The following is a 12,536-nucleotide window of genomic DNA, read 5'->3' on the forward strand; positions in this document are numbered from 1 at the left end:
TCCAAACTACAGTTGGCAATGGTGTGCCAGTTGATGTACAATCCACAACAACAGTTCTTGGGTTGCTACTTCTTACAATATCAACCTGAGTTTCTGAGATCTGAATACTTGCAGGAACTTTTTTACAGAACAAATTTAAAAGATTAGCAATATTAACAAAACTAAATCCTTAGTTCCTTACTTTGAAGAGAATATATCTGAAAGTTGTAAAAAATTATAACAATTTAGCTTAGATACCCTTTAACTTTTAAAAGTTTCGAATATTTTTTAATATTTAATTACAGCAAAATTTTATTTTTTTAACTATTCCATTTTTTACCTAAACACATAGCTTAACAATTTTTAAAAACATTAAAATCACTTACCATGTATAACAACTTTAACTGTTTTAGTTTGTTGATCATTAACATTAGAGCTTGTAGTCAGAACACAAGTTAACACAAATGTTTCATCTCTTTGAATGTTGTTGACCATGTAAGATAACCTAATGTGTACAATTTTTAGATTTTATTTAATAAGAATTTAAATACAATTTAAGATGAGTAATGTCATTAAACTTTTAAATCAAATTTATGAACAACCATTAAATTTTATTTGATTATCTAAATTTCGGAAATAATTCTTTTTTTAACAAAATTTAACTTTGTAACAAATATATAATATTCACATTCAGGTTAAAAATGTAATATTTAATGAAAATATTTTAAACATACTGTTGATTTTCTTGAAAAGAATCAAAAGTTCTTAAATCTTGACCACTGAATCGTAAAGTACATGCAACACTTCCAGTTACAAAAATATTAACATTAAACTCCAGGTTAACATTGTCGCCTTGTATTGCTGTGATATCGGTTTCTGATAATATTTGCAATTGTTCTACAAAACAGCAAGAAGTGTAAAACAATTAAAATTTAAAAATATTATTTGTAATTTAGATTTTCTTTTAATAATTAGGGTTTAAATAATGTCATTATGGAGTTTTTATTGTGTTAAAATAAATTCTGGTTTTATAGATTGAAAACATGACTTACGGATTTTGCAAGTATAACCAAAGTAACTGTGTGCGCAATGACAAGTAAATGTGCAACCATCAAGAGTACATGTTCCCCCATTTTGACATGGGTTTGGTTGACAATTATTTCCACTGACTAATGTAATAAGTAGTATTTAAAAATTATTTTTGTAAAAAAAAAATAAAAGTAGATTGAACTAAACTATTTACAATCAACTTTACAAAGTTAAGCCAGAAAATAATTTTAATATAAAAAAATTGTTTTAAACAAACCTGCCCGCTCACAACTGAAATATCTTGTAGAAAAACATGACACTGAAGTAAAAGATGAAGTTGAGATAGCTGCACAATTTAAACTACCTGAAGGATCTTATTGTAAAAAAAAGCATTAAGAGATTAGATTATTATAGAACAAACTTACAAAAACATAAAATAAATAAAAATTGCAAAAATTACAACAATTTTTAAAAGTTTTAAAATAAATTAGGTTTTAATAAAGCATTACAACTTAATAAAAACTTACTTGGTATAATGTTATCTCTATCATTCCACAACCACCAGTTATTCCCTACCCTTCTACCACCAACATAATAAACATTACTGGTTAAGGGATAAACTCTGTTAATAGTTGATCTTGCAAAAGACATTTCATAACTGGTTTTGAACTTGGCTAACACTGAACCTCTACTTGAACATTGTGTTTTAGCATCAGTATAACTTTCTACTGTAAAACTTGAGAAATAATAGGAACAAGTACCAACAGTATTCTGAGTATTAATCTCTGTAAAAATTATATTACTTTTACTTGCATGTACAAGATATTTAGTTTAGCAGTTAATTATAATTATAAGTATAAGAATTGCATTAAATCTTAAAATTTTAAATAATTTTAAACCTAAACATGTTAACATTAAGCTATTTTAGATTAGGAATAATACCTAGACATCCAAAAGTTCTAATTCCATGCCCAGTAAAACCATTTCTACATCTGCAGGTAAAAATACCTGGAGTGTTTATACACATTGCATTTTTGTTGCAATTATGTTTATTTAAAGTACATTCATCTATGTCTGTAAAACACAACATAACATAGAAATTAGTTTTCCAAATTATATAATTAGTATAACTTATAAAAAATATTGTAACTTTCAATAGCAAAATAAACTACATTAGCATTATTAATTTCATTATTGAATTTAAACTTATATTTGGCAAATATTTTAAACAAAAAGTAAAAAATTAGTAATAAAATATATACATTTATATAAAAATAAATATATATATATATTTCTTGGTAAGTGTGAAAATTATCTTCTTTTCTTAAATGGTTGTTTATGTTCTTAATATAATACCTATATCAAAACATTTCAATATTGACACTTAATATTTATATATGGTTTATCCATAATAGTTAATAACAACAACAAAATTTAGCATAAGAACCTGAGCATGTTATCCCATTTCCAGTATACCCACTATTACATGCACAAGTAAATGAACCTTGTATGTTTGTACATGTTGCTATAGTATTATGACAATTATCTGTATTTGTTCTACATTCATCTATATCTGTTAAAAAAAAATTGTAAAATAAATTTATGTTAAACAATTTTTAAAACGATTTTAAATTTTTCTAAACTTAAATTTTTTTTCTAGGTTTATTAATAATTGCTTTGTTTTTCAAATAACATTAAAAAATTAACCAAATTTAATTTTAAAAAGTAAAAACAAAAAAAAAAAAATTTGCAAACAATTTTTTTACATAAAAGCATGTACAAATAAAAAAATTTTAACTAAAGTTTAATTTTTTAATTAAACCTTCAAAATAATAACAATAAAAAATAAAAAAGTTTTTACTTATCATTTATAAAAATATTTAGATAATTTTGTCTGCTTTTAATAATAATTTTTTGTTTAATTATTAAAAAGAACAGTGAATAGACTTTGAATTAACATTCCAATATCGACCTTTAAATGCATTTAACATTTTTTTAAATAACTTTTATTTATTTTTTACAAAACTGTTTTGCTTCTACTGATAGCAGTATGTAAACATTAGTATAACAAAACTATAGAATGCAAATTACTTATAGTTGTAGAAGGGAAACTTTCAAACTTTTTTTAAAGCTTTTAATGAGATTTAACTGAGATTTAACAATTTTTATTGTCTAAAAATAACGCTGAATATACTTTATAATAATATTCATTCAGTAAAGGCACTAAAATATATTTATTTTAAATATTAACTAAAACACAAAAACATTTTATAAGCACCTGAGCATGTTATTCCATTTCCAGTATAACCACTCATACATGTACAGGCAAAAGAACCTGGTGTGTTTGTACAAACTGCATCAATATGGCAACCACCTCTATTCGTATCACATTCATTCACATCTGTAAAACAAAACGGTAAAAATTCTAGAAAACAAGATTTAAATTAGGTTTCCCAAGAATTATATCAATAACTTTTATTCATTTGTACAAAACTGTTTTGATTTTACTAATAGCAAAAGAAAACCATAAAATGCCAATTATTTTTATGGTTGTATAAGAGAAATTTTTAAATTTTTTTTTTAAAGAGATGGTGTGGTGGCAGAGTTTCTTTTTTAATTAAGTTGAAACTTTTCCAACTTGCACAAGGATACTATTATTTTTAAAATTGATTAAGTAGTTTTTGAGATTTCAGGATCTGCAATTGTGGTATTGTAATTAGGAAAAGTCCCTACGCTCGCTAGTCACGTGACGCATGACGTCATCGTCGTAAGCTCACACGCTGACACCCATAGGAAAATTTATTATTTTGCCCTTTCTGAGCCGTTTGTTGTATATTTAAAAAAAAAAAATTTGCAGAAAAACAAACTTAGCATGAAAATATCAAACAAAGCTATTTTACGCTATATTTTATTTTTTTAACTAAAAGTTTTTAAAAACTCATAAAATTACCTTGCGTTCGTATCGGCAGAGGTGTTAAAATTAAAAATATTGTCAGCAATATTATGTCCATCTTACGACGTTTATTCTTACCAAATAAAACTCAATTGTTAGTATTTAGTAAAAGTAGAAATTAAATAAAAATTGTTGTAAAAATTACTCAAAATTTTTTATACTATACAACTTACAAAAATAAAATCGTAATTTTTGTTTAAAATTTTTTAATAAATAAGTTAACCTTTCAATCTTTGATACTTTAAACCTTCTTATTAAATGCAAAAAGTAATAAAAGTAACATAAATAAGTAAAAAATATTTTAACTATGTTATTCTTGTTTAAAAGAATTTTCTCTTACAGTTTGGTCTTAATTTACCAATTATACCTTACAACTGTAATAGTTTAAAACTTTTTTTTAAATCTAGTTACGGCAAAAAAGCATCTTTGTTTAAAAATATATTTGTCAATTTGAAAGTCATTAAAGTATCTTAAACTGTGATGTTTTTTTATTCAAAATCAATAACTTGTTACATAAATCTAAGCATGTTTTTAATAACGGTTGAAAAATTAGTTAACTTCCTTTGTGTAAGATTTCACAACGGAACTTGGATTACTCAACGATTTTACCTAATTTATAATGCTATGACTAATTTAATTAACCTTTGTAGTGTTCTTATACTAAAAAAACTAAATAGTTTTTAATTTTAAATGAGTAATTTTGTGTATTTAAAAATTGCCTTTTTGTTTTTACTTTCTTGTAAATAAGTTTGTATTCATTGTTAATTACTAAAACGACATTTTACTAAAAATATTAATAAAGGATGTAAAAAACTTTTGAATCGAATTTAGGAAAAATAGCCTTTCACATCAATATACATATACATATCAATCATTTCACATCAATATACATATACATATCAATCATTTCACCGCGCTTGAAGCCTTTCGAACGTCTCATAAGCTGGAAGGTTTATTTGGTTGTAACAATAACAAAACTCATTACATAAATTACTGTTTTTTAACCGAAAACTTCATATTACAACAATTATTTCAATGATGAATATATTTTTTTATATTAATCTCAGCTAATGTTAACCTTACTATTTCTTTACTTTTCAAAAAAGTCTTGACCTAAATTTTATTGAAATGTCGTTAAAATTTTAACACTGGGTATTGTAGTGACGTCAGCCTTCAAGTCTTTTAGATTTTAAGAATTTTATTATTGCTTGTAATTAACCAGTTCAAGGTGTATAATCAATCATGCCACTTTGTTACGTCACGTGGGAAGTATTTTCGGTGTTACGCTATGTCACCGTAGTTGTATCTGTAATTTTGGATTTTGTGTAGTGCCCTAAACAAACCTATTACTTCTACATTCATTTGCAGTTCTTTAAACACAAAATAATATACTCTTACACTAAACCTGCTTCATCATTTTAACATATATAAAAATGGGTTTTAATTATTTTGTCGTCGCCAAAATTAATATATTTCTGAGTCGTATTACCTTAACCTTTATAATACAAGTGAAAACAATTGGTGATGCCTACATGGTAGTATCAGGATTCTCTGTGCACACTTGAAACCACCTGACCAATGAAATTGCAAGGATAGGTCTAAGTTAGATTCTTGTATTTAAAATACCTTTACACCAGTATAATTAAAAAGTATTGGCGAATGTTTAAAGGACTAGGTTACATAGTAAGATGTTGTGGCCACCTCAATAAAGAAGTTAATAGCATTTACTTGTCGAAAATTCAAGCCTACAGATATTTTAAAATGTTACATCAAGACACATAATAATTTAATTTTAAATTAGAGAATAAGCTTGTTGGTAATTGGTAAACATATGCGTTTAATAATCAAGGTTGGACGTATTTTCTTAAAAAAAATTACCAAAAAAAGGAAAATAAGCATAAAAATTTATAAATTACCCTCTTTACCAAATCATAATTTCTTTCTTGATCCCAAATTGAGAGTTGGTTAATGGCGCATCAATTTTTGTAAGTTAATATAAATAATTACATAATGTTATAAATTTTTAAGTAAAAGACTGATAAAAATTTTAACAGTTGCACAATGCTAACTAATTAATTTTAGAGTTTAAGAAATACAATTTAGTAATTAGTTACAATTTCTTTTCATAATACAGTTGTAAAAACGCGATATGATGAAATATGTACATTGTTATTTATTTAAAGGCACTAATCAAGTAAATGTATAAACGAAAAATAGTAAAACTTGTAACTTTTTAATTAAAATCAACATACAGGCTAATGGTTTGAATAAATTCACAGACAGCTTCGTAACAAAAACGAAAATGGCCAAATCTATAAACCATTCCAGGCCTGAGGTCGCGTAAATCCTTTACCGACCGAAACACGTCGACCTTGTTCTCATTTTTTAAACGACCAATTAAGTTGGCAATGGCACAAACAGCACCGCTTCTGTCCGAGCCATCCCTTAAATAAAGAATTGTTGTAAATTTAGTTTATTTTTTATATACTTTTACCCTTGATGTGAGAAGGCCCGCCTCACGGCCGTTAACTAGGATAACATATTCAAATCCAGTCGCGAAATGCAGTGTTGAATATTTAAAAAAAATAGGATGCCGTTTGTTTGGTTAAGGGTTTGCCAGAAATTTGTACAGTTTAGGCGCATTACTTAAAGGCGCAACTACATAGACGCAGTGGAAATTAAACAAATGTTCTTAAAATGTATAGCAAAGTGTTCTAATTGCCACACTACACAATGCGTTGGAACAAGAAGAAAAAAAAAATTAAAATAAAAAAGATAAAATACATCTAGCTAAAAATTAAAATTGGTACTGTTCTTGTTAATAGTATTCCATTTTTAAATAAACCTTTGTAAATACATTTTGATATACTCACATGCAATAATGAAACAAAGCAATAAATTTTTTGCCTCGAACTTCAACTGCATTGTCAAAATATTTTCCCACTTTGGACAAAATCTCGACAATGGTTTTTGTATCAGGAGGCGAATTATCACTTATCCAACCAGTATAAACTATTTGTTTGACAGTGTGGCTTTTCTATTATATAAAAAAACTTAACAATTTTTACGTAGGGAAGAAGACACCATAGAAAAAACGCAAGGTTTGAAATATATTACTTAATATTAGGTTAATACAGGAACTTCATAAAATCTGAGTAACATTTGAAAAATTACCCTTGTTATTTATTGGTATATAATTTATCTTGTATATAATTTACCTCTGATGTTTTAAAGTAAACCGTCAATGATCTTTCAGTGTAACCAGAATACTTATTTAAGTTAATACAATGCACGGTGACGTCACCAAAAGAGTTAGTTTCATTTTCGTTTGCCCAATATTTTGGACAAGACAAGTCGTCCTTACAAAAATATTAAGACAATTTTAAACACTTATTAGTTTAAGTTAGGCAATGCTTTTTTTCAAGCGTTTAGACCGAAGTGCATTTGGCAGAATTATAAACGAACAATTACACGTAGTTAATGAGATACAAAACTAGTACACGCATTTTAAAAATGAAAAAACAATGACATACATAATAAAATAAGGCTTACCATAGCTAGCATGACAATGCATTTAATCTCATTATCTGCCACACATCTCCAAAACAAGTGAATATTCGAAGGTAAGGGATCTTGTGCGGTAATATAGTAATACCCAGCATTGTAAGCCTTAATTAAAATAAAAATGTTTTATTTATATTGAAGAATCCCTAATGTAAATGATTTAAACTTGATCAAAAACAAATTTATACAAATTTACCGGAATTACAGATGCATTAAGAAATGCTTTTTCATCTTGTTGATTCTTACTTAGAAATGCCAAGTTGTGATCATCTAAATTTAGTTCATGTTTACCCAATTATTTAAACTGTGTTTTTAAATTTTTTCTTAAAACTTACATGGTAAAATGGTAGAAGTCAGGTAAGCATTTTCTTCATAAGATTTTTTGCCAACTTCTTGTTCAGTAAAAGTCGGAGGAATTAAGTTCAGATTTTCGAATTGTCGATGCATTTCGGAAGTATTTGTTGTGTTATTTACACTAAAAAAATTATAAATTTATTCAACTTTATTAAACAGGTGCAGTAAGATATAAAATAAAGATTAAACTATATACCTAAATTAATTGTGTAATTATAAATATCGACCTTTTTTTTTAACAAAGTAAATTTTTTAACAAAGTAATATCATTTTTTTAATTAGCGGGTATAAATTTCACAGTTTAAAATATAGCATGTTCAAAACAATTAAAATTAAATTAACATAAAATTAGAACAATCAAAATTGAATAAAAAACAAGTTTAATATTTTAAACTTACTTTTTTAGAGATTCTGCATATCCTAAAAACTGAACACTATTAACATTAGTGTTACCAAATTCAAGAATTTCAGCCAAAAGTTTGTAGATAAAAATATATTCATCCTAGAAAAAACAAATTAAATCAAAATGTTTATATTTAAAAAAAAGTTTGTTAAAATAAAATACTTACTACTCCTTGAATCATTTCAGATTTATTTATTCTCATATCATGAACACATTTCAACACATTAACAACTTCCCCACTTTTTATTTGGTCACTTAAAATATCCAAAGCTATAAAAATTCCAGTTCTACCTAACCCAGTACTAAAAAAACATCATATAAAGTATAAAAATCTTTTTTTAATCTAAGTCAAGTATATTTATTTGATTAAGATTTCCTGTTAACATAAGGTTTTGGAAATGGTAACATTTGAAGGTAGGCACCAAACAGTTAATATTTTAATAATTAATTAACAAGGTTAACTTATGCATTAAATTTTGAATTTTAAAGTTAAATTTCTATTATTTATGTTGCAGTGTGATATACCATTAAACCTTTTGTTTGTACAAATAAACCAAAAATTAATGTTTTTGTTTTCCACCTATGTTAACACCGTATCAGTTTACTTTTCTGCTTAGTTTAATTTTTAATCAACAGGTTAAAAATCAGATATAATTGGCAGTAATATTTAAAATAGTTACAGCAATTTGCAATTAAGTTAAATTAAAATCTTCCAGTAAATCTACTACCACCTTCTAAAAAAATAAACATAGAATATTACCTGCAATGTACCATGATAGGGTTAACATTATTCTTGGCAGTAAACTTGACAATATCATAAAGTTGTAACAATGAAGTTGTAGTTACTGGAATGGGACTGTGTGATTCTGATAGATATTGAAACTGTTGGATCCTAAGAACCTCCTAAAATCGAGAAATAAAAGTTTGTAAAAAAATTATTTAAAATTAAACATAGAAAATAATTTTGTTATTTTCTTCCCTAAAAAAAATAAATGCTTTCAAAAAGTATATCTTTAGAATGTATAACAAAAGTAACTAGATTTATATAATAAATAATAAAATCATTTGTAAAATAATTCGTTATAGATAAATAAAAGAATGCATAAACATTCCATAATTAAGACTTTTAAATAAATTGTTAAAAATGGTAATGCAAATATCAAGTTTTAATTACAAGAAACCCCAACAATTTTATGATAACTTAAAATTTTAATAAGCAATTAGAAATTTAATAATAAAAAAAATTAACACATTTTCCTCTTATTGGTTGTTACATTTTTTTATATTAGGATATACACTAGACCAAATTTTAAAGGCTTAAAATTAATCTTTTGATATATTTTTATCTTATTTATAGCATAATACAAACTTGACCAAAATTTAAAAATTTAACACAAATCTTAAAATTTGAATAAACAAACACCTATCTCTTAGTAATAAGCAATATTTAATTACCTAAAAAAATTTAAATTAACAAAATCAAAAGTTATAGCCACTTGAATTATACAAAAACATTTATTAAGTTGGAATAAGTAATGATTGATCCATGAAAAATATTTCCTTGTGGCACTATATCGTACAGAACTACATACTGACCTTCATAAGTTTAAATTTACTAGATTAAAATTTATTATTGAGTTATAGAGCTTATAAGACCCTGAATAATAAGATAAATAATAAAGAGAATAACAATATGTTTTTAACGCAAAGACATCGAACCAAAGTAATATTTAGGTTAATAAAATAAATATCTTTAAAATTAAAAAAAATTATTTATAAAATTATTTTTTTTTTTTACATTTTCAACTTTCATGACCAAATTTCTGCGCAAATATTCTCCACTTTCAACTTCTTCAACATTTTCAACCAAAATATTTCCAAAAAGTTTTTTGTCTTCCCGGTCAGGCCAGTATTTTTCACAAATTTTCTAAAAAAAAAATGAATTAAAAAACAGACAAAAACACAAGAATATATGATATCATTAACCATTTTTTTTATATGCATACCAAGCCATTTTTTTCCACCAATGTTAGCATGACGATAACGGTGCAGTGATTATCTTGAATTAATCTCCAGAATTCATTAACATTTGAGAATGTTGGTCCTCGAGCAGCAATGAACTTTTTCTTTTTTGAAAATCCCTAAAAAAAGTTAACTAAACACTAAGCTAATTTTATTTAAACAGCTTAAAAATAAAAAACAGTTAAATTTTCATTTTAAAAATGCTAGATAAAAAATTTAATTTTAAAATAAGTTCTTCAAAATTTACCTATTTTTTCTAACTTTAGAATTGAAATATTACTACAAAATTGACAAAAAACAACAAAAAATAGACTAAATTTTAGTTATCCTTACATCCACAAATGAAAAGTTAAATGAACTATCTTGCGTATCATTCAAAGACTTTTCCAAACCAAGTTTTGTTGCTTCAACTTAAAACAAATTTAAATACCAACAATTTAACAAAATATAAATAAGTTATTTATATACTACAAATTTAAAAATATTTATTAGTATTAATAAATTTATAAATTATTTTTTGTTTTTTGTACCATGTGAAGTGTTTGCATATACAGATTTTGAACTATGTGGTTGAAGATTTGTTTGAGAAGTTGAAGAGGTTGTTCCAATGTTTGGCAACTTGTTCTAGAAAACAACAAATATTGTTAAAAAAGGATCAAAAAAGTAATAGTATGTATATTCAAAAATATTATTTAAGTTTTTATTTATTTAAAATACTACATTTTATTTAAAAAATATATGGAACATATAAAGTTTGATAAAAAGTGTACATGAAATTCTTCCCGAAATATTAGGTTATTTTTATCAGACTTGTACTGGTAAAGAGATAGAAAATTTCCAGTCAAGATATTAAACTTGGAAAATAAACCAGTGGAAATGTTAACAGAATCCATTTCAATAACTGGTCCGCTGTGATCTGTAAAAGTTTAAATTGTTTATAAAAATTTGGTTAACAAGAAATATATTTTAATAAAAATTTTGGATATTTAAAAAAACAGACAAATTATTGTAATGTTTAAACTACCTGCTGGGCTATGTAGTGATTGGTTAACAATTGAAGATGGATCACCAATAAGTTTGTGTTCACTTGGTGTTATAATTTTTCGACTTTGAACTATAGGATGAGCCCGTCTGTAAAATATATTAAATTAAATTTAAAATTTACTTTACTTAACAAATTAAAAATTATTTTACATTCAATTTTTATAGTATTTGCAAAGAAAATGTTCTATTATTACCTTTTTTTATATATAACAACACTTGCAATTATAACCAAAACACTGATAACAACAACAATTCCAATAATAAGACCACTATTTAAGCTTTTACCTATAAAAAACAAGTTGCAATACTTAGATATTTTAGTTTGTTTTATACAAAATAAAAATGTTATAAAAAATATTGGGTAAGTAAAAAAACGTAAGCAATTTGGATGTTGGTATCAAATTTTATTTGTAGTTTTACCAGTAATAACAATTTAATAAAGATTACCAACAATTAATGTTATAAAAATTACACCTATTTTAAATAAAATATGCAACCGAAACTAATAAATTTAGGTCATTTAATGATATGGCATCAGAATGCCAAAATTAATTTAGATTAAGTTTGTTTAAAAAAAGTTAACCTGACATTTGACCCAGTGTAAATCGGGGAGACACAGAACTTGCTGAGTAAATTACATTCAGGCTATCAGGATCCGGTGTTGCAGTTAAAATGTAATACTGGTACTCTACATTTGGTTCTAACACTCGGTTTTGACCTTGTCTAATTAAACTAGCTGCTCGACGTTTACGTAAAGAGTTTTCAATAGAACAAGTTTCTATTTGATTTCCACTAATATCACAACATGTTAATCTACTATCACCCAACATCAAACTCACAGGCGCAGTTAAACTTAAAATAATTTAATTTAAATTAGTGTAAGGTTTAAATAAATTTGTTTTAATTATTAGTTTAAATTATTTTATTTTGAAGTTAAACAAAATATTTAATAATATAAAATTACTTGGTGGCAAAGGCAATGTATTTTCTGCCAACATTGCTATCAGTTTGTTGTATAAGATTAATGTCATTTTCTACACTGATATCAGAATTATTTGCCACTTTTTGTACAACAATAAAATAGCAACTACAAACAATAAAAACATGTTGTTTAAATTAGGTTGCTTTAGGTTTATAAATTAATTAAATACAAAAAAATGACAAAAATAAACAAATATAAACAACCTG

General features: G+C 25.1%; 1 protein-coding gene across 1 annotated transcript; it reads right to left on the minus strand.

Annotated features, from left to right (window-relative positions):
• Positions 1-66: 66 nt before the first annotated feature.
• On the minus strand, positions 67-10,286 carry LOC145753479 (receptor-type tyrosine-protein phosphatase kappa-like). Its single transcript, XM_082569888.1, has 19 exons — positions 10,269-10,286; positions 10,081-10,209; positions 9,043-9,185; positions 8,449-8,584; positions 8,278-8,381; positions 7,861-8,000; positions 7,722-7,795; positions 7,514-7,630; positions 7,180-7,320; positions 6,835-6,998; positions 6,239-6,405; positions 3,287-3,409; positions 2,456-2,581; positions 1,536-1,793; positions 1,286-1,381; positions 1,032-1,148; positions 714-876; positions 366-484; positions 67-197 (listed from the first exon to the last, which is right to left on the minus strand). The coding sequence occupies exons 1-19, from the start codon at positions 10,284-10,286 to the stop codon at positions 178-180; spliced, it is 2,355 nt and encodes a 784-aa protein (XP_082426014.1). The 3' UTR covers positions 67-177.
• Positions 10,287-12,536: the final 2,250 nt, after the last annotated feature.

This window comes from Corella eumyota, chromosome 5, assembly GCF_963082875.1.
Source record: "Corella eumyota chromosome 5, kaCorEumy4.1, whole genome shotgun sequence".
In the NCBI taxonomy this organism is placed as follows: Eukaryota; Metazoa; Chordata; class Ascidiacea; order Phlebobranchia; family Corellidae; genus Corella; species Corella eumyota.